This window comes from Sceloporus occidentalis, unplaced genomic scaffold (genome assembly GCF_023333645.1).
Source record: "Sceloporus occidentalis isolate IW3139 unplaced genomic scaffold, rSceOcc1.0.p SCAF_5, whole genome shotgun sequence".
NCBI classification, from domain to species: Eukaryota; Metazoa; Chordata; class Lepidosauria; order Squamata; family Phrynosomatidae; genus Sceloporus; species Sceloporus occidentalis.
Genome location: NW_028316985.1, coordinates 94308000 through 94329475, shown reverse-complemented (window position 1 = coordinate 94329475; position 21476 = coordinate 94308000). Strand labels below are relative to the sequence as shown.

At 39.6% G+C, this 21476-nt stretch overlaps 2 protein-coding genes across 8 annotated transcripts in view; one reads left to right on the top strand and one right to left on the bottom strand.

Annotated features, from left to right (window-relative positions):
* Positions 1 to 7500, top strand: part of CC2D2A (coiled-coil and C2 domain containing 2A) — a 74077-nt gene extending 66577 nt beyond the window's left edge. For all 7 annotated transcript variants that reach the window (XM_089524776.1, XM_089524772.1, XM_089524775.1 and 4 more), the window contains 5 exons: positions 979 to 1113; positions 2239 to 2361; positions 4772 to 4830; positions 5825 to 6002; positions 7194 to 7500. In XM_089524776.1, the coding sequence (XP_089380902.1) occupies positions 979 to 1113; positions 2239 to 2361; positions 4772 to 4830; positions 5825 to 6002; positions 7194 to 7382 (684 nt within the window). In that variant the 3' untranslated portion in view covers positions 7383 to 7500. The remainder of the gene's footprint in view (positions 1 to 978; positions 1114 to 2238; positions 2362 to 4771; positions 4831 to 5824; positions 6003 to 7193) is intronic.
* Positions 7501 to 8543: 1043 nt separating this feature from the next.
* Positions 8544 to 21476, bottom strand: part of FBXL5 (F-box and leucine rich repeat protein 5) — a 29305-nt gene continuing 16372 nt past the window's right edge. Inside the window, exons 7-11 of the mRNA XM_089524769.1 lie at positions 20924 to 21072; positions 20620 to 20702; positions 17015 to 17737; positions 16583 to 16731; positions 8544 to 9393 (exon numbers count right to left, since the gene is read on the bottom strand). Coding sequence (XP_089380895.1) covers positions 9317 to 9393; positions 16583 to 16731; positions 17015 to 17737; positions 20620 to 20702; positions 20924 to 21072 — 1181 coding nt within the window. The 3' untranslated portion in view covers positions 8544 to 9316. The remainder of the gene's footprint in view (positions 9394 to 16582; positions 16732 to 17014; positions 17738 to 20619; positions 20703 to 20923; positions 21073 to 21476) is intronic.

Here is a 21476-nt window from a genome sequence, read left to right as displayed (position 1 = left end):
GCAGCTCCAATCCATCTTCAGAAGGGGTGGCCTCAAGCTGCCCTTCAGGGTCATCTGTTTCAGCCCTAAGTCAGTATTACTATCCTATATTTAACTCACATAGCATAACTTGTCTACCTGTGTCTCTTAGAGGCTCTTGGATAAGTAGAGGTCTTGGAGGTTTCTCATTCATAGGGTTGCCGTAGATCCCACTCCAGGAAAGCGGCATATAAACAAAGTAAATAAATGAAGTAAATAAAAAAAATTAAAAATTGACAATAGGTAACAACAAAAAACTTCTCTTAAGTCCTCTTGTAATTCATCATTCATGTCAAACCAGGGGAATCTTAATCCATAACACTAAGTCTTAAGGTCAGACACAATCTGCTCTGTGGCAAGCTGCTTCCTTGCTTGCACCTGAACAAAGTTTTAAAACCTTAAAACCATAATATACTCTGTTAAAGGTAAAATAAACCCAAACTGTGGGGTGGGAGCCACATGCAACATCCTAAAGTTCAATTGTGTAATAGGTTAGATTATCCAGCCCCTTTCACAGCAGTGTGAAAATTCCAGTCTGAATAAATTGGAGCCTAATCTTGTTATTAGAATGAACTCGTTAATTCTCAGTCATTAGATACAAAATATCTAACACCATATCTTTCTGTTCTGCCAATTTCTGTTGATTATAAAATGTGTTTGGTTTGCACTTTCACGGGACTCTATTGGTGCAATGGGGCAGTATTTTATCCTTTTTAGTGGCTTAACTAGGATAATAGCTGTGCTTGATAGAAATTGCAGATACTGTCCATTACTGTGTGCTTCATACCCTTCACAGGGATTACAATCGGGGAAACTGCTTCAGTTTATGTGACAAGATTATGTATGTCTACATCTGTCTCTGGCTAGCTGTTAATTTTTTTTAATGCATAGAAAATTTAAATAGATTCTACACTGTAAAAAAATCTTCTAAGAGACTTTTTTTAACATTATTCTCCCTAGGGACCAACAGCATATGTACTAACTTGGGAACAAAATCAGTATGTGATCTGGAATCCCAGTTGTGGCCGCTTCTACGGACAATATGATGCTTTCTGCCCATTACAAAGTGTTGGCTGCTTAATTTCCTGTGACAATGTAAGTCATGCATATTCATGTATCTGTCTTTTACCTTATGAACGCATGAAGCAGAACCCATGACTCTGACCAGCAGTCCATTTAAGCAAAGACACTTTAGGTCACAGGCAGATCCTACATTGGCTGTATCTACTAAAGAAGAAAGGAACGGAATTGGTGACCTTCTACTCACAAAGCAAGTGTTCAGTCTGTAGCCACATATTCCTGCTTGATCAAGCTTTGTCTAGAAATCTTGGAAAAGCCAGGACGCTTGTAAATCTTACAGAATCCCAGTTTACACTACCATGCCCCTTACTCCTGCTTGCTAATTCTGCCAGTAATAAAAGGTTCATAAAAGCTGTATCCTCTCTCTCTCTCTCTCTCTCTCTCTCTCTCTCACACACACACACACACACACACTCTTTACCTTCACAGGATGATATAATGTTCATGTGAGTCTGCTATTACATTCCTTTTAAGGTTGGGGATGTCTGTTGTGTCACAACAGTGTAGGTCACAATGTTTAAAATTATCCCCCCTTCCCCTCACCACCACTTAGTTTACATTCCTATGGTAAATGAAATGCATAGCTTATGTAGGACACTTGAAGCTTGGTATATTTTCATAGTAATAAAGGAAGTCAACCATTCTTCCAGAGACCTGCATTTGAAAGGTATGACTTATATATATATAAATGCAGGTCAGCTACGTAGCTGCTTTAGATTAGGACTGCTGTCATCTACCACATTTCAGTACCCAGATTAGAATGAAGGTTTTGCACTCACATATGTTTACATATGTAAATAGAGGTTGTTCTATGATTATTTCTAATGCCATGTAAAAAGAGGAAATATAAGGATATAGACCAGCATTCAGAAAACACAAGAACTAGCTCTTTGAGCCCAAGGGGCCAAGATATGAATGAAAGTTTTGGAAGCATGATAGTTCAGTTATCAGAAACAATGTCCAAAACCACACAATATCCAGTAAGTAAGTGCAAGGGCCATGGATGAGTCTGGACATGTTGGTGCAGAGAAACAACTTTTTTAGCCTCAAAGACTAGGTAGCTCTTCAAGCCAAACAGAGTGGAAACTTAGCATTGGTTTGCTATTAAGAGATATTAATTAACAATTTGTACTGTCCTAGGTTTGGTTCAATATTCAGCAGTATGATTCCCCTCTGAGAATGAACTTCGATGTCACTAAATCCAAATTCTGGAAACCCTTTTTTTCAAGAAGCTTACCATTTCCTGGCCTCTCTAGTGTGCAGGTAATAGAAATTTTATTTAAGTATTTTCTAGCACAGAAATAAAATTTGTGAACTTTCTATTTCAGTTGTTTTGATCTTCTTGAGGAAGAGAATTTGAGACGGATACCTGAACTGAACTTTTACCTTGCAGGCTTAGGAAAAGCAGACTTACTTGGTTTAGTGAAAATAGGCTCACTCATGCATGTGTTTTGTGTTATCCAGCAAAAGAAACCAGTCAGGACTCCATTCCTCCTTCTTTTGTAATAATTCAATTAATTTCACATTTATTGTACATGACAATAAATTGTCACAAAAAGTATAGATACAATATAACCATAATTAATAAATAACACAGTTAAATATTGCATTAGATGTGACATTAAAATCACATTAAGTATTAAAACTTTCTTGAGTTTGAGTATTACTTATGTGCTAGTCATATAGCAAAACATAGTTCATTCTGTTCCATTTGAGTCTACTTCATATCTGGTACTCCAATTTTTCTGTTCTGCCTTCTTGTTTAGTTTAATATTTCGACTCATGACTTAATAGAATTTCTCAATATGTAAAATAATGCTGCAGACTTTTTACAGCGCATAGGTGAATGTGAAGCACAGTCATGGAAAGTATAGGACATCTTTACGTATCGGATGCATAGCGTCCGAACATGTCGCGGCGCCTATGACATCACGAATGCGCCAGTGGCGCCTCGCGACATCATAGAGGCGCCGCAAGAAGGAGCTCCATTTTGGAGCTCCTTTTTTGCTCCGCCCAGGAGCCGCGCGGTGTGGCTGCTACGGCTCCCGCACGGAGCAAGCGGCGGCGGCAGCAGACCGCCTCAAAGCGGCGGTCTATAACCCGCCATAGTGTTATATCCCTTGACTGTTTTTGTTGTATCTCTTCACTATTAATGCCACCCCATTTCTTCTCTTTCATTTCTGAGTAAAATATTGTGTAATTATCTGAATAAAAATGTCCTGTTCCTATCCATTTTCACTAGCTCATCCCAAGTAATAGAATGTTTTCCATCTTAAAGTAATGTTCTATCTACACTTTCCATAAAGTATCTTCCATAACTTTAAAGTAGACAATGAAGACATTGAAATAGTTCATTATTTTCCATTCTTGGGCTCAATTATCAGAGTGGAGACTGCAGTCAGGAAATCTTAAGACTAAGACTTGGAAGGGCCATTATGAAGGAACAAGACAAGATCCTGAAGTGTAAAGATAGATCTTGTTTTTGTTTGTTCTGTGCCTTCAAGTCATTTCCAACCTATGGTGACACTAAAGCTGACACTATCATGGGGGTTTCTTGGCAAGATTTGTTCAGAGCTTTGCCGTTGCCTTCCCCTGAGATGGAGAGTGTGTGATCTGTCCAAAGTCATCCAGTGGGTTTCCATGGCTGAGCTGGGGATTGAACCCTGGTCCCCAGAATCACAGTGCAACACTCAAACCACTACGCCATGCTGGCTGTCAGAGACATATAATCAAATACTAAAGTTAGCTTTGTCTGTTGCATCATATTTCCCATTTCTATGTATGATTGTGAAAGCTAGACAGCGAAGAAAGCTGATAGGAAGACAACCAACTAATTTGAGATGTGGTGACCAATAGATGGGTCCTAGAACAGATCCCAGGAACCAAATATGACTAAACTGAGGTTGTTGTATTTTGGCCATATCATGAGGGGAAAAGGACTTGGTAGAAAAGACTATAATGCTTGGTAAAGTGGAGGGCCATAAGAAAAGACGAAGACCACATTCCAGATGGATAGTCTCAATCAAAGAAACCACGACCATGAATCTGCAGGAGCCGAGCAGGGCGGTTGAGGATAGGGTGACTTGGAGGTCTCTCATTCATAGGATCACCATGGTTTGAAGTCAACTCAGACACAAAAATCAAAATAAAATATTGTTCAATTTCTTGTTTTAGAAATAATGCAATTTGACACTGCTTTAGCTGTCATAACAATAGCAATAGCAAATTCATTTCTATACCGCTTATCGGTGCACTTAAGCTCATATTACATAAATATTCAATCACTCCACTGGCTGCCAGTTAATTTCTGGACAATTGGTGTTGGTTGCCACCTTTAAACACCCGCACTATAGCAGCCCCTTGACTTCCTCAGGGCTGCAAGAACTGATCCTGCAGGCAATGTGGATAGAATCCTCCTCTCATTTTACCCTGAATAAGAATGCTCTCTTCCTCTATTATATTCTGTTAATAATAAAGCCCAAATATCTTTATATTGGTCAGATTCAGAGCCAGAATATGTTTTATTCAGAATAAGATAGTTGTATTATGTCAGGGTCTTGAAAATACAGTACAGTACAGTGCTGGTTTAACCACCATAATGTATTTCAGTAAGACTGTATATTTCATACTTCTTCAACGCCAAATTACATCTTCTATCTTCATATTTTATCAGCCAGAAGAACTATTCTACCGACGTGTAGACAAGGCAGCTGCATTAGAGCTACAGGGCAGGTACTCTCATCTGCTGTTTTTCAATTGCACTAACCACACTCTTTATCAGATGACAGTTGACTTTTTAACCTATTGAGTTGTTCTTTTTATAGATTTCGTATATTTTATGTATGAGCACATTTACAATTTCTTCACATTTCCATTCAATTCTCAAGAACAGTAATTGTCTTTATCTAGCCTATGCCACTTTACATTGTAGGTGGGAATCTTAACCCAATATTCCTCTCTATTAAAAAAAAAAGCTGCTCAAAGAAATCTGTTGTGTCAGAAAACCAGTGTAGATCTTTTCTCCCTGACATTGTTTTTTAGGTATATGTATTTTTTTTTGTATAGAAGAGCATTTCATCACATAAGCCCTGCTCCTTCCCCACTCAGGTTTACCTTCGTTTGCCACCAATTTCCTATGGAGGATGTGGAGTTATTAAAATCTGATAGTTCATGGTATTTTGAAACTGGCTGTACTTCTGGAACTTAAATGTTTAATGGCCTAAATCCTATTGCTTGTTCTGACCAGAGTAGAGCCATTGAATCCTTTGGGTTTACCTTTGTGTTTACTCACCATTCAAAGTCAATTTAATGGGTTTCTTCATACTGGAACTAAGTGAATTTCAGCCAATTACAGTGGGCCCTTGGTATCTGCTGAGGTTTGGTTCCAGGTCTCCCCATGGATACAAAACCCTGTGGATGCTCAAGTCCCATTATATATAGTTGGGTAGTGAAATGATGTCCCTTATATAAAATGGCAAAATTAAGGTTTGCTTTTTGGACTTTTTTTTAAAATTTCCAGCCATGGATGGTTGAATCGGATGATGCCAAATCCATGGATATGGAGGGCCAACTGTATTTCCAACACTCTTTTGTAAACGAGATGCTGTAGGCAGAAGTCAGTCTCAAAATATTTAACCGGTTTCTTACTTTCTGAGTACTTTGTGAAACTAGTGTTGCAATGTGCCAGCAAAATTTAAAATTAAAAACTGTTTTTATTTAAATTTAGACTTGAGAAAATATTGAAAGAAAAGATCATGGAATGGCGGCCAAGATACTTGACACGTTGGAATAGATATTGCACCTCCACTCTTCGGCACTTCTTGCCACTGCTGGAAAAAAATCAGGGCAAAGATGTGGAGGATGACCATCAGGCAGAATTACAGAAACAGCTGGGAGATTACAGGGTACTATGTTAATTTCTTTTCCCTGGGGAACTAGGAAGAAAATTCATAACTTGATTCTTGAACTACTAAACCAACATTGGGATCATAGATCTGGTTCAAAAATGTTCCCACATCCTTTTGCAATGGCACCTTTCCATTCAGCACAGTGGATATTTGTATTAAGCTTCTGGTCAATTTGGTCCACTTAGACAATGAATTTCTCCATTCCAGTTTGTACTGGAACCAGTGACTTTCTTGTGGACTGTTTTGAAAGATGACTTGAGTTTTGGGTTCTGTGATTTGGAGTTACATTTTACATGCCTGGTTACCACCGTGGATCATGTGCTTCATTTCACTATTATGGGACAAATAGACCAGAGGCAGCCCTTGCTGGCAACAAGACATGTTCTGGAAAAATTAATAATTTTGGGGAGGGGGGGGGGGAGAAAGCCAAAACAGGCCTGGCCTCCTGACATTACTGCTCTGTAAGTCACATAAACAGCACCAGATGTTGTCTGACCTTGGAAGATAAGCTGGGTGGGAGATTGCTAATGAATACCAGGTGTTGTAGGCTATTGCCTGTTACAGACTGCCAAAATAAAGCTGCTTCGGGTCTCTTTGGAGGTATGCTATTTAAATGATGCATGGGTCCTAAGAATCCGGAAGCTGCACCAAAAGCTTCACTCCGATGCTTAAGAATGGAGTGTGGCTTTGGTGTGACCTCCGGACTCTTAGGACCCATGCATCATTTAAATAGCATACCTCCAAAGAGACCCGAAGCAGCTTTATTTTGGCAGTCTGTAACAGGCCTATATTTCAGAGAAAGGAACTGGCAAAAGCCTAACTGGAATGACAATTTAATAAATAGTTTTAACCACTGTAGCTTACAGCAGTGATTTGCAACTTATTTTTTTCTTAGTATAAACAGAGGCAGTTACAGGAACACTATTTAGCCAGAGATCAACTATACTCCTAGTAGAGGGAACATGTGGCCCTAAAACTATTGAACTATGACACTCACCATTCATCATTAGCTATTCTGGCTAAGACTGGGGGGAAGTGTGGTTAGCGAACATTTGCAGAATTTAGTACACTATTAGTTGCTTAACTCCATCTTATTCCTACTCTTCAACCACCCCTCCAACTTGGTCATGTATTTCTCAAGATTACATCTCATACTATAAGATAATAATCACTTTTTTTTTCTTGCAGGTGTCAGGATTTCCTATCCACATGCCATTTTCAGAAATTACACCTTTAATAGAAGCAGTATACAGCACTGGAGTTCACAGCACTGACATTCCCAACGTAGAGTTTGCATTAGCTGTATATGTTCATGCCTACCCTAAAAATGTTCTTTCAGTGTGGATTTATGTTGCTTCATTGGTTCGTAACAGATAGAAGTATTCTTGCTACACTCTCTATCCCAAATACTTCTATGCATCTTATCTGCTGTTTCTAGTATTTGAATAAGAGTCATTTTGTATTTTAAACATAGACGCTTTTGTATTTTTATACATTAAATATAGAATATGAAATAAGTTGCAGTGGTTTCAATTGCAAATTCTAACCAGTTTTCTTAATGTCTGGTGTATTTATTCCAAGAAGTCTCTAATGGCACATTGAAGTCTCTCTCACTCCTAGGGTCGCCGTAAGTCAAGGCAGACTCGATGGAAAATGACAAGTAATTTAAAGTCTGGCTTATTTTATCCAATGGTGAAAGCAGTGCAGGCACTACCAGTGAGCAAAATGAGACAGCCACTTTAGGCAGTAGATGCTTGGAGAAGCACAGAACACTGTCATGGACAGAAGTGTATGTCTTGTGCATCCTGCTCTGCATGTTGTGTCATGTTATTCTGCTGCAATGTCTCAGGCTGGCCCTGACTAGAAGAACATAGAGAAGAGGGGAAGGGATCATATAAGCCTCCTTATATTACTGGATTATAACTCCCAGAACTCCTCACCAGTGGAACAAAATATCCTTTCTTGTTGAAATTAAATCTATGCTCAAGTTTTTAAAATCATTATTTAACCAGTCAAATATACAATCAAGTCTCTTTTGTCTATTGTATACCATCTTTATACCAACAGCTGTACACACCTGGTACCTTTGTAACCAGCTGTTTAAAGTTAAAATGTAAAGTTTAGAAAGCTAATTTCTTACATGCAAGCTATTCTTGAGTGGCAGATCAGAGGGCTAGATGTACCTATCCTTTTAACTATTAAGCTGTGAACAACAGCCTATATGTTCCTTGTTATTTCCTGATTAAAGAAACCCAGGACCAATATACAAAATAAGAGTAGTAGAATCATCCATATTAAATGAAAAATATTTTACTCAAACATAAATAGCTATAACAGAATTTTTTAAAACAATTGGTAAACAGCAAAAATAGTCTTTTTCAAATACTGTAATCAGCAAAACATTTTGGTCATCTTAGTTTAACAGGGGACTTTTTAAAAAATGTACTTCAGTTGTGTGCCCTTGGTACTTTCAATAGTGCCCTTTTCAATTAACCTGCGCTGTCCCCTCATACAAATGAACAGACTGTCACAAAGGAATTCCTTAAAGCCGCATTTATTTATTTATTTATTCATTTATTACAGTTGCTCTTATGGCAGAGAAATCACTTCTTGAAAAATCCCTTTCAGAATCCAGCATCCTTAGTGGGTCTATATAGAAGATATAGGGGATTGTGGTTGCTATGCAACTACGATTAAACAGTTATTCTGTGAAGTCCACAAAATGATGTGGCAAACAGTCATTGGCCTGCTGTGTTAACATGTCAGACTAACAAACTTTGATGCTGATGGGAATGTTTCATTTACTGTTTGGTTTTTCAAGCCTAAAAAAATGTGAAGTCAGTGATAAAACAGAAGGTATCTCCTTAATTTTGTAGTAGAACAACTCTAGGGTTAGAAGGGTCAGAGGAGAAAACACTACTGAACAATATATATTGTTACTCAGATGTATTTCACATTCACTGTAAAGTTTATATTTAAGCATGAGCTTTAAAAAATGTTATGGGCTTAGCACAAAAAACACAAATCAAATTAAGTGCCAAACATTGGGGGAGAAGTGTCAAAACAATTTGAGAAGTTTTTCACAGCACAAAGAACCCCCCCCCCCCAAACCTTCCAAATCAGAGTGAAACACTGTGAAAATGGCATGACATTACATGGTTTGCTTATAAGACCCTGAATTATGGAGCAAAAAGGACCTACGTGTACTCCAAAAAGGGAACTGTTAACACAAGATGCGGGCTGTAAGTAAAGTGCATGAGAGGAAGCCTGCTCAGCTAAATGAAGTAGACTGAAAATGGTAAGTAGTCAGGTCATTCACCAGAGCGGCAGCAGGCACGGAAACCACACTGCAAGTTCTGGCATCCACTGGCGGTTTCAGCGTGAGGACCTGTGTAAAGACAGAACAAATGTGAAAGGAAGAAAAAGGGACAGGATATATCTGGGACACTAGTCATTTCACACACACATACACACACAGTCATTTCTATTAAAAAGCTTTAAGTTGCATTTGTAAAAATTAGAAACAATTGGTGTGAATCATTCTACTACAATAGTAACTGCATTCAGCTTTCAAACCCTTATGTTGAAACCAACCGCTTCAGATAAATGGGACCATGATAAGCAACTTTGGTCAAAATGGATACACCAACCACATGTTATGACTATAGCGAATATGGCTCTCAAAAGCAAGGGATATTCTGGTGAGTACCTGCGTGATGCACAGAATGTTATTCCACAACCTACAGAGGGATGGACAGCCAATGCTGCTTTTTTTTTCTGAAGACAATTTTTATTTTATTTACTTTATTTCTATCCTGCCTTTCTCCCAAAAAGGGATTTTCTGACGCAGCTCGAAATATAAAAACAGATTAAAACAATATCTTTAAAAATTAAAATTTAAAACATATAAAAGTTGTAACATAATCTAAACCGACCACCACCCACCAAATAAAACCAGTCTTGCTTGACTTTAACAAGCTTTCTTGAATAAAACAGTTTTTACTTGCTGGCTAAAGGAAAGCGAGGAGGGATCCTGCCTAGCTTCCCATGGAAGGGCATTTCAAAAGGTGGGAGCAGAAACCGAGAAGGGTCTCTCTCGTGTCCTCTCCAGGCGAGCCTGTAATGGTGGCAGGGCTGAGAGAAAGCCTTCTCCTGAGGATATTAGGGCTCTAGCTGGTTTGACACTTCTGCTTTCTCACCCTCCTGATCTATTGTCTTCCTCTTTTTCAGCACTTCCTCCATTATCTTCTATCTCTTAAAAACTATGCTCCTCCATGCCATCTAGACAATGTTACTGCCCAAACCTAAAATGCTACGAAGGAGTTGCTTGACACAAAATAGTTACTACTGCAGCGTTAACTCAGTGCAGCTGGTAAAGTTTCAACTAAAATTCAGCGTGGCTTCATCAACTTACTGAGAGGGAAAACAGCAGCCACCACTAGCTAGACCTCATTAAAATGCTCACTTTCACATGGCATTTCAACAGGTAAAAAAAATTAAATCATAGCTAAGCTTCCTTTACTGTAGAATACTTGTGCATCCAAAGAGTACAAAGAATGTTCTCTCACATCAATAACTTTGTCTTCTATTGATTACCCTCAAATTGTTTGATGTGGTGGCTTTCATTCACAAATGAAGACTACAGTGCAGGATTCTCAAACTTTCTAGCCTTAAGGCCACTTAAGAAATGTGAAAATTACTAAGGCTCACAGGTTATAAAACAGCACTGTAGAGGCCGAGTCACAAAAAGGCAATGAACACAGTTCAATATTGGCATAATCAGCTGACAATAATTGGCACGTATGCTGACAGAGAAGGTGGAGGTGAAGTACTGAAAGGCACACCAGAAGCCTTCAGTGCTTTTCCTTATATTTCTCCACTTGTTCTGCTTTTTTCCTCCTGTGTGCTCGCCTCCCACTGTCACATTCAGCTAACCATATGGCACATCTACTGGCCTCTTCCCCTCTGTGCTACCTACCACCTTGCTCTCTAACCAAACCCCATTCCACATGTGCAGATATAACAGCTGGGGGGTATTTAACTTTTATGCCACAATAAAATATATTTTGCACCTTCACAGTGCTGAGTATTCTGTTGTACCTCTACAAGATATATTACATCAAATGGCAACAAAGACAAATCTATTTAAGTTCCAGGTTGTAATATAACAAAAATGGGTAAAGTCAAAGGAAAAGTGAATACTTCTGCTAAAGTACTATAAACAAGAGTGCACAAGATACCTTGATTTTTTATCTATCTCTAACTGTTCTAGAAACACTTATGGCACAATCAGCGTAAAAATGTTTCAAATAAATCGGTAATAAACAAATTGTGAGTCTGAGCTCTTGTCTCGATCACATTTCAATTACAATGTTATCAATTTAAGAAAATCTGCGACATGGCAACATAATTCCTTGATGCTACAAGACCATTTTGTAGTTAAAGCATGGGAAAGAATTGAAGGAGACTTTTTCTAATCAATATCAATACAAAATGGGGAGATAAAATTAGAAACAACTAAATCACACATAGCACAGTAAATTCTCTTTTTTGGTGTGTATTAGTGTTTTGTTTTGGTATTTTAATTAAGGACCGAATCACATACAGGCATTTGTCTGATCCAGAAAGATGGGGAGAGGAACGTATATGGGGGGTAACGATGGCAACAGATTGAAAAATTCAGCCCTGTAAATAAGAAGGTTTTAATGCACATACTAAATATATACATTAATTTATATTACCCTTCACTGCAAAACCACAAGGGCATCTGACAAATAAAAATCAACATTTTAAAATTCCAAAGATAAAAGCCATTGAAATTAAGAGATTTGCCTGGTCTCAAAAACAAATCCCCACCCTAAAGGCAATGTCAAGAAGAATGCCATCGTCACCTTCTGGAATCATAACCCAAGAAGGAGAAGAAACAAACATCATGCCTTCAATCTCCAAAGATAGCATATCCAGAGGAAGCCATTTCTGAATCTCTCAGTGACTGCCCGCTTCCTCAGGCTGCAGTGAATGAAAGTCATCACAGAAAGCATAGTAAATGCTCTGGAGACAGTACTTTACAAATCTGCAGTCTAAACCAAGGAGGACGCAGCTGAGTGATTTTATCCTAATTCTTAACAAAAATCTCAAAGGGGCTGCTGTCTGCACTGGCCAAAGGGCCTGTGTTCCCCCTGGCCTTGCATCATTCTGTTTCGATGACTCAGGCCAATGCCCCAGGGCCAGGATTTTGGCAGACTGGATGTAAATACAGCCCAATCCCAGGTAAAAATATCGGATATTGGAAACCGCTTTGATCGTCCACGGAAAAGCGGTATACAAATAAAGCTTATTATTATTATTATTATTATTATTATTAAAGTGGGTCAAATTGACCTCTGGTTTGTCAGCTTCCCAGAAATTCTGCTGCCAACCCCAGCTGATTATATGGTTCCCATACCTTACTCTCCTATTGCTGCTCATGAGTAGACTCCTGTTGCTACATATGACATGGAAATGGGGCACCTGGGCATGTGGGTGCAGCCTAGTACCCGTTTCCATGTCAGACATGGCAACAGGGGTCTTTTCAGTTGCAGCAAGCAGGCTTCCATCTTGGATCCAGACTGCATGCTTTCCTGTGGCAAAACATATGCTGCTAATGCCCTAATACACCAGTAGTTCAGAGTTTCTCTGTCAGTGAGAGGTTGCTAGGAGTTCTGCAAGACATCATGACTGGAAAGGGAAATATTTTCCTCCTGGGCTGTAGATGTAGTAATTTTATGCCAGATTCCCTGTGATCTGACAATTATTTCAAGGGTTCCTTCAGGGATAAAAGGTTGATAAATGCTTCTGCACTTTGTTTTGAATCACGGTATGTTGTAAAGCCACTTTGGATCACACGCCAAGTAAAATCATTTAAAGACTTTTGACAGGTACTATTTAAATGTATAAGACCAAGGGAAGCAATATGTCAACATTCAGGAGACCAAAACAGGGGATGCAGAACCTGCTTCCAAAATAAGACAAAATAAGCAAAGCATTAAGATAGCCATCATCTTCAATAGTGGGATCAGCGCATTTTCAAGACATAGGCCTGACAATATGTTTTCAGCTTAAATTAATGTTTATACATGTAATGGCCTTTTAAGACCAAGCAATACTTACAGGTAGGCAAAGCTGGTACCCCCCCCCCCCATCCTAGTCCTACATCCTTTTCCACCTTAAAATTGCAAAAATGAGCATATACCACCAGAAATTAGGGTGTTTTAGGCCAACATACATTATTATTCTGTAAAATGGAATTAGTTGTTTATTGCAGGTAGCAAATAAACCCCACAGGAACAACCCAGCTGTGATCTGGATGTGAAAATATGGAATGCTTTTGCATCAGGGCAGAAAAGCTAGACAAGGGCAGGGGGGAGTTCCCCTCCAAAGGGCCAAATTCAATATAAATTCTTTCCTGCAACACCAAATGCAAAATTTCCTATCTCACAGGACTACTGTGAGACCAAGAAGACAAAAGCTGTAAGCAGAACTACACAGCTAATAGCAAAGCGACAGAAATTATTACCAATGATCAAGCTGAACTAAAACTATTTGGATATGAAGTATTTGTGTATGCTGACCACCAACAGAGATTCTTTATGGAAAATCTTTTAAAATGTTTAAGTCCTTAACGACTGAAGACTGAAAAATTAAGACTCCTCCTGTGTGACATATATGGAATCAGTATGCCAAAACATTGCCACACTGCCATCTGGCATCCTGCATTCTAGGAGTCCATGAAAAAACATTTACCAGTTATGAAATTCTGCAATGTGTTTTTTGTAACATTTAAGCAGGTTTTTATTCCCCATAGCATAGCATAGCATAAATATGTTATTCCTTCACAAATAACAACTAGTTCTGAAGGCATATACCCATACCACAGTCATGAGTTACACATATACCTACATCTTGATGTAAACAAACAAACTTGCCTTCTTTGTAGACTAAGGCAAAGGAAAACTACTGCAGCTTGGGTTTTCTTCCCCATTCATCATGGTCACAATGATGTTCTTTAGCTATATGTCCCAGTTTTCATATGTGAAATGTTAGAGAGTATGTAACAGTTTATTCCTGTATTCCTGTATCAGAAGACAGGGTCTAAAATCTTCCATGCGGAGACAAACAAGCAACCCTCTCTCCAACTGATAGCAACTCACGTTTCTTGGAATCTGTGTAATGTTAAACAATGAACCTAACCTTAAAATCAAACTTATGGTCAGGACTAACTCTGTTATAATGTTTTTGTTATTGTTGTGTGCCTTTAAGTCATATCCGACCTATGTCCACCATCACGTGAACCTATCAGTTTTCTTGGCAAGCTTCTTCAGATGTGGTTTGCCATTGCTGTCCTGAGGCTGTGACAGTGGGTTTCATGCCTGAACAGGGATTTAAACTCTGTTGTCTGTAGTTGTAGTCTCAATGCTCAAACCACTTATCATCTTGGCACCAGTATGTATGCCCTTCCCATCAGTTCTGCTGTACTGCTGGGGTAAATAATAATACTGTTGGGGTATACCGACAGTGTTCCCTGTACTTGCTATATTACAGTACCAGCTAATGGTGCCTTCAGTAAAGACCTGTTCTGCTATGTGTTTTTGATTTATCTAAAATGACATTCAAGTGGAAACTCAAAAAACAAACTCAACATTAAATATTTTAATAGCTCCTTCAACACTATCCACTAAAGACAACCTATGAAAACAGCAGAATTCCCTCATGTTTGTTTTAGGAAACTGAAAGAAGAGCAAATATGGATATCAACTAGTTAAAAACAGTCAGCCTTTTACACTTGAGGGGTTCACTCTTCTGGATTTGATTATTCGTGTTTTTGTTCAGGTTCCTTAGCCCATAGAGCTAAGAAAACAAACCCACCCAGAAGAGTGGACAAACCTCTCCTCTCCTTAGCTTCCCTCAGACACAGTGGTGCATGCATACACCAAGGAAACCCCAAGACCCACTGTTGGGGCCCACGGTTTTCTGAGCTGCCACCATCAGGCCTTCAGGCAGTTGTTGCTGTTCCTGCAACAGCATCTGCAGCAATAAACCCCCACCACTAGGCCCTTCCAGGTGATTCTCCCCTCCCTCACAATGTCAGGATGTTCTTCCTCTGTCTATGGTGAGTCCTCCTTCACACCTCCTCTCTCCCCACCCTTGTTGACTTGCTGACTCCTGAGAGGCACTGACTGCAAGGAGGGTGGCCAAGGACATGCTGAGAAGCAACCGTCTATCAGTGAAGTGCCAAATCAAAGCTGCTACCACTGCCACCAGCCACCATTCGTCTCAGGTCCATCATCAGCCAGCAGATTACTCAGCTCACTCACCCACCTACATGGACACCGGAGGGGAAAGAGGGGAGACTGAGTCTAAGGTTTGCCAAGACATGTTCATTTTTGCAGGGGTCCTGAGTCCAAACCCCTGTGAGTATGGAAGGCCAATTGTACATAAGCATTCAGAAGCATTAGGGGGACTCAAGTGGTTAATCTAACAATATGCTTAACAATGCCCTTGGGGGGGAATGATGGTTTACTTGAATGAGAGATGCAGCACAAAGAAGATCATAGCTCCTCCTCTGAGAGAAGAACCACCATATGTTTTGTTGGAATCAACATCCTGATCATCAAACGCCTGTACACTAAGAGGATTATAGTCTGTAGGTCCAGCTACGGGTCTAGACTTAATAGGATTTCAGCTTTGTACACTAACATGACTTCTATATATAGTGTCATGCTAAAACCACCACATTCAAGTAGTTAGCAAATTAGCAGTAAAATGTTCATATTTGGCATTTATGTTAGAACAGAAAATCTTTTAAACCTGGAGAAAGCTAACTTTCCATGATACAGCTTTCCTGTTTTAAGTCAGGTACACCTAATTACCGTAAAGTAATGGTTCCCAAACTTTTGGACTTTTACTCCCAGAAGCCAGCTTGATCAACAGTGAGAAATTCTGGGACCTGAAGTCCAAAACATCTGGAAGACTAACATTTGGGAACTACTGCCCTAAAGACACTAGAGGCCATCTCATCTTGGAATCAAAGAAGGATCAGCCCTGGTTAGTACTTGGATAGGAGACTGCCAATGAATGCCAGGTGTTGTAGGCTATATTTCAGAGAAAGGAACTGGTAAAACCACTTATAAGGATTCCTTGTCTAAGAAAACACTATGAAATTCAAGAAGTTGCCATAGGTCCATAAGACAACATGAAGGTCCATGCACATGTAAGTGATGTAATAATTTCTTTATATCTGCATACATCAAGATAAGAACAGATATAAAGAACACATTCTCATCCAAGTATTCAACTATGCAACAAAATATTTAAATATAAAAATAGATTTTAAATAATTTAAAGGAGAAAATTTAAAGGAAAAGGTAGAATATAAAGAGTAACTGAATAAAATATATTCAGCTCTGACAACAGAAGGCTTATAATGGCACAAGAGGACTGCAGCTATATAAAGGAAAAGACTGTGAAGTTTGAGTATTCCAAGGGTTATATATGAAGCCCCACAAGATTAGAAGAACATTTTATTCAAAAGACATTACCGTTAATGTTGTCACAGTAGTAAAAGTGTTCGTGATTTAGAGAAGGGCACACCGAAACCAAATCTTGTAGGCCTGCACCAGTTACAGTCAGGCAACCAGAGAGATTGAGGTGTTCTAGATGAGGGAGCCCACCTCCCAGAGTCAACATCCTAGGAGCAGAAATAAAAATCACTTTAAGACTATGTCAGGAACCTGATAGTAATCAAAAACCTTTTGCTCTGATAACAAGACCATTTGAGCTACTCAGAACCAAACTGCGCTACATTGCACAAAGCCTTTTGCCACTTGAAATCACAAACGGCTTTTGGTATTGCTGGAATTGCAAGTTAACAAAAGATCTGCTGGAACAGATTTTGTGCCTGGAGGTTTTTTTCTCTCTAAAAAAGACAGCACTGACAGGCTGCAGGAGGTACTTCAAGAGGGGCTACACACCTGAGACCATTGTCTGTTATCTGATAACATCCTGATAGACTGAGGAACTGAAGAACTCTTGCTGTCTCTTGCTCTGATTTTGCACTCCTAAAATGTGCCAAGTCTTTCTCCTCTGACAGCTTACTAGTCCTTCGTGCATGTTTAGATAGTGCAGAGGATCCTGGGAGTGCCTGAATAGTTCTTAATGCTGTTCCTGCACAACAAAATGAGTGACCACAGTAGGTCAGAGCAGCAGAAGCACAATGCTGCTGCCAGCAGATGCTAGTCCTTAACCCAAAAATGTCTTTGCTGCAGCATGTTGCAGAACAAGTAAAGCTAGAGGCTGGTTCTACCACACAAACTCCCTCTATATTTCTGTGTTTCCATTCTGCAGCATCTTCAATATCTGCCAGATCTTCTGCATCTAACATCCAAATATAGGCAGAGTTGAAGCTCTCTGATCTGACAGATGAATTCCAATGGCTTTCATTTCCTTCTCCTTTAATCTCATTGTCATTTGTAATATCACGCAAGCCACAGTCCTTTTTGTTGGCCTGCAAGGTAATGTTGTTGCTTTTCCATACAGTTTTTCCATTCTTGTTCGGGCAACTTTTCTGAGATCCTGCTTCAGGGGATAGTATTCCCAAGGCTCTGGAGATCTTTCTTACAGCCACATCTGTAATTCTTTCACATCCAGAAAGATCAAGATGTCGGAGATTCTGGCAGCAACCAACCCAAGACCAACTGAAACAAAGATTAACATCTTTATTAAATAGTATTTAGCTTCCATACCAGGCAGAATGTTCAGATTTTTACCCTAAACTGTCTGCATATTCCAAATCTATATATGTTCACCACCCAAACCTGAAAACACTAATGGTTAATGATAGAGGAAAACAGGGTTGCATTATGTACAGTACTGTGCAAATCTACAGTGCTATATAAATAAAGCATAATAATCTAAACATTTCTTGGCATCACAGTAATTTGGTTCAGATGTAATTCTGCTGAGGCCCCATCACAGGAAAAAGCATACCTAAAGGCAAAGTTACTATGCTTACAACATTGGGACTTCTATTTCTAGCAGTTTTTCTGTACAGAGTTTTAGGTCAGAGATGAGCAACATTTAGTCTACCAGGTACTGTCGGGCAACTCCTGTTAGTCCCCATGTTTGGCTATACAAACAATGGCTGAAGAGACCTACAGATCAGCAGAGGTTGGCAAATGATACCCATTCTTTTTTAGGTAGCATCAAAGGAACATTCTAAATTTTCCATCGGTTGTATTCTTTTTATGGACTGAATAAATAAGTGGACTGAATAAATAACTGGGAGACAGTTACATCATCCTGGGGCTTGAGTCTATAATAGGGTATTAGTTACCCCCAAACTGTTTCCTATCCCAAATAATATGGTTAGCCATGGCAGCAATCCCACAGGGTTGAAAATGCTGCTTCTGAATGCCAGGTCAGTAAATGGCAAAACAGCTGCCATTCAGGACCTGATCCTGTATGAACAAGATGACCTGGCATGTATTACAGAGACCTGGTTGGATTAGGCTGGGGGAGTTAATCTCTCTCAGCTTTGTCCATCAGGTTTCTCTGAGCAGCAGCAGGCAAAACATGGGGGGTGGGGAAGTGGAGCTGCAGTGGTCTATCAGGATAATATCCCACTGACAAGGTGTCCTATCCCTCTGTTTACAGGGTTTGAGCGTGTTTATTTAAAGATGGGCAGCCAGGACACATTAGGGATTCTGCTGGTGTACCGGCCATCCCGCTGCACAACAGTCTCCTTTCCTAAGCTAGCCGAGGTGGTCTCGGAGGTGGTGTTGGAGTCTCCATGGCTTATATTGCTGGGAGACTTCAACAGCCATGCTGAGGCTACCCTGTTGGGAGTGGCTCAGGACTTCATGGCTGCCATGACAACCATGGGGCTATCCCAATTGGTATCTGGCCCCACTCATGCTGCTGGGCACACTCTGACCTTGTGTTCTGTACAGAGGGGGAGGATGGTGATCTGGGAATGGAGGAGCTGTCTACTGTTCCATTGTCATGGACAGATCACTTCCTGGTTAGGTTTAGACTTGCTGGAACTCAGAACTTCTGCAGGGGTGGGGGACACATTAAGATGGTCTGGCCCAGGAGGCTTATGGATCTGGATGAATCTTGGGGAGTTCCCTGCTGCCTTGGCAGGTGGTCCTATCGAAGCCCTGGTTGACCTCTAGAATGGAGAAATGACCAGGACAGTTGACACGATCGCTCCTAAGCATTCCATCTCATGTACTGGAGCTAAAGCAGCCTCTTGGTTTACTAAGGAGCAGCAACAATGAAACGAACAAGACGAAGACTAGAGCGACATTGGTGGAAAACTCAGAGTGAATCCAATCAAAAACAGGCTAAAATCTACCTGAAGATATGGTGATGCAATAGAGGCACAGCAAAAAAGGATTTTTTTGACTAAAACTTTTGGAGCTGCACAGAACCAATCAGCTGAGCTGCTTCAAATGGTCAGGGATCTGTTACGATCTGGTCTTGAGGAGAATTTAAGCCGCTCAACAGCTTGCTGTGAAGAATTCGTCCAACATTTTGCTGATAAAATCACTTGGATTCGCTCTGAGTTAGATGCCAGAGTTGATACAGTTTCATTAGATGTAACCTTGGCTCCTGCTTGTCCAGTGTTGAAGAACACTTTTCCATTTATGCAGCCTGAAGATGTGGATAGGATCTACTACTCCTTTCCACCTAATTCCAAAGAAGCTGTTTCTGTCCTAAACCAGTGTCTGGCTGCTGTAATGGACTCGATGAGGGCAAACAAACTGAAGCTTAATCCAGACAAGACAGAGGTGTTTCTAATCAGTCAAAGACAGATCTGGGAATGGGGATTCAGCCTTGTGTTAGATGGTGTTACACTCCCCATGAAAACTGAGGTTTGTAGTTTGGGGTACTACTGGATTCAGCGCCGAGCCTGGAAGCCCAGGTATCAGCAGTGGCCAGGAAAATAATAATAATAATAATAATAATAATAATAATAATAATAAGTTGCCCACCAAAATGGATATTCATCCTACTGATCATTTTTAACACTCTTTCACAAGTGACACTCTTGTCACTGAGTACTAAATATGGTATCAGAAAAATACAATCAATACAATGTCTAAATTTCAAGTTTAACATCCACATAACTTTTTGTTCATTATCAAAAGAATGTGGATGTTCCCACACCATTTCAGTAAAACATAGCCCCCCAATAATAATTGCAGATACTACTTATAAGCCAGAAGCTTAGGGCCAAAAGGGCACAGGCACAACGATGCTATTCAGCGTACTGAATGTTAACATTTTTGAGCCACCCTTGACAACTGCATTACTGTTTTCCGTGATCTGCAGCTGACTATGATCTTGACCAACTGCCTAAACTAAGATTTTCTCCCATGAGCAATTTAACCAAGTTAAATATCAAAGCTCTACTTGCTACAGTACCGCTCTATCTGTAAAGTATTCTATAGTACTGTACTATTTGTAAAGCATGCAAAGTTCTACTTGCTACAGTACTATACTGTTTGTAAAGTATACCACCCACCCCCCCCCAAAAACACACATGTACACACACAAAAATGAAATTACTAACCTTTCAAAGGCAGAATCAGAAATATCAGTTTGAGTGAGATCAAGATATTCCAAGTTAGGACAAAATTCTAAGATCTGCCTGACCTATTGTTTAAAAAGAAAAGTCAGTTCAAAAAGGCTGCATTGCAAAAAGGAGTCAAGCTTTATACGCTTATTTTAGCATTCTATATTGTATCCTTATATTTTCTTATTCTACCTCAATCGCCAACCATAAAAGGCAAACAGCACACATTTTAAAATAAATAAATCTCATACAGTATCAGTCTTTACAGATTGCACAGACTCACTCATTATGTATACTGTACCATTTTGTTAGATATGGCTGAGCTATAAGCCAGCACAATTGTTTTCACTGAGTTGCCTACACGTGGCAGAACATGATGAATTAAACCTTGGAGTAAGTCTTTCTCTTTCTGAATAATGCTGATAGAGAGTGATTCTTCTGCATTTTCCTCTATAAAGAAATCAGAAGACAAATTCAAGAGCAAAACAAGCAGACATATTTACAGAGATCCAACCCATATACCATAACTAGATTTTAAAAATACAAGGATGCTTAGACAATGTTCATGTTAACAAAGGGCTAAATGTGCTCAAATCTAACAAATGCATTATTTTTGAAGAAAGGATCAAACTTTAGATGTAAAATGTCCAATTTGCTGGTGGGGAGGGGTCCTCATTATTGGTTATGCTTGCTAGAGTTGGTGGGAGATGCAATAAAACAATATCTAGAGGGATACATACTCTTCACTCCTCAACTAACATTTAACAAGAGGCAGACAAGCAGGAACATATTGCAATATATCCTGGAGTTATTCAGTCAAGCTTTCTTTCCTTCTGTGTGGCCAAGGTTTTGAG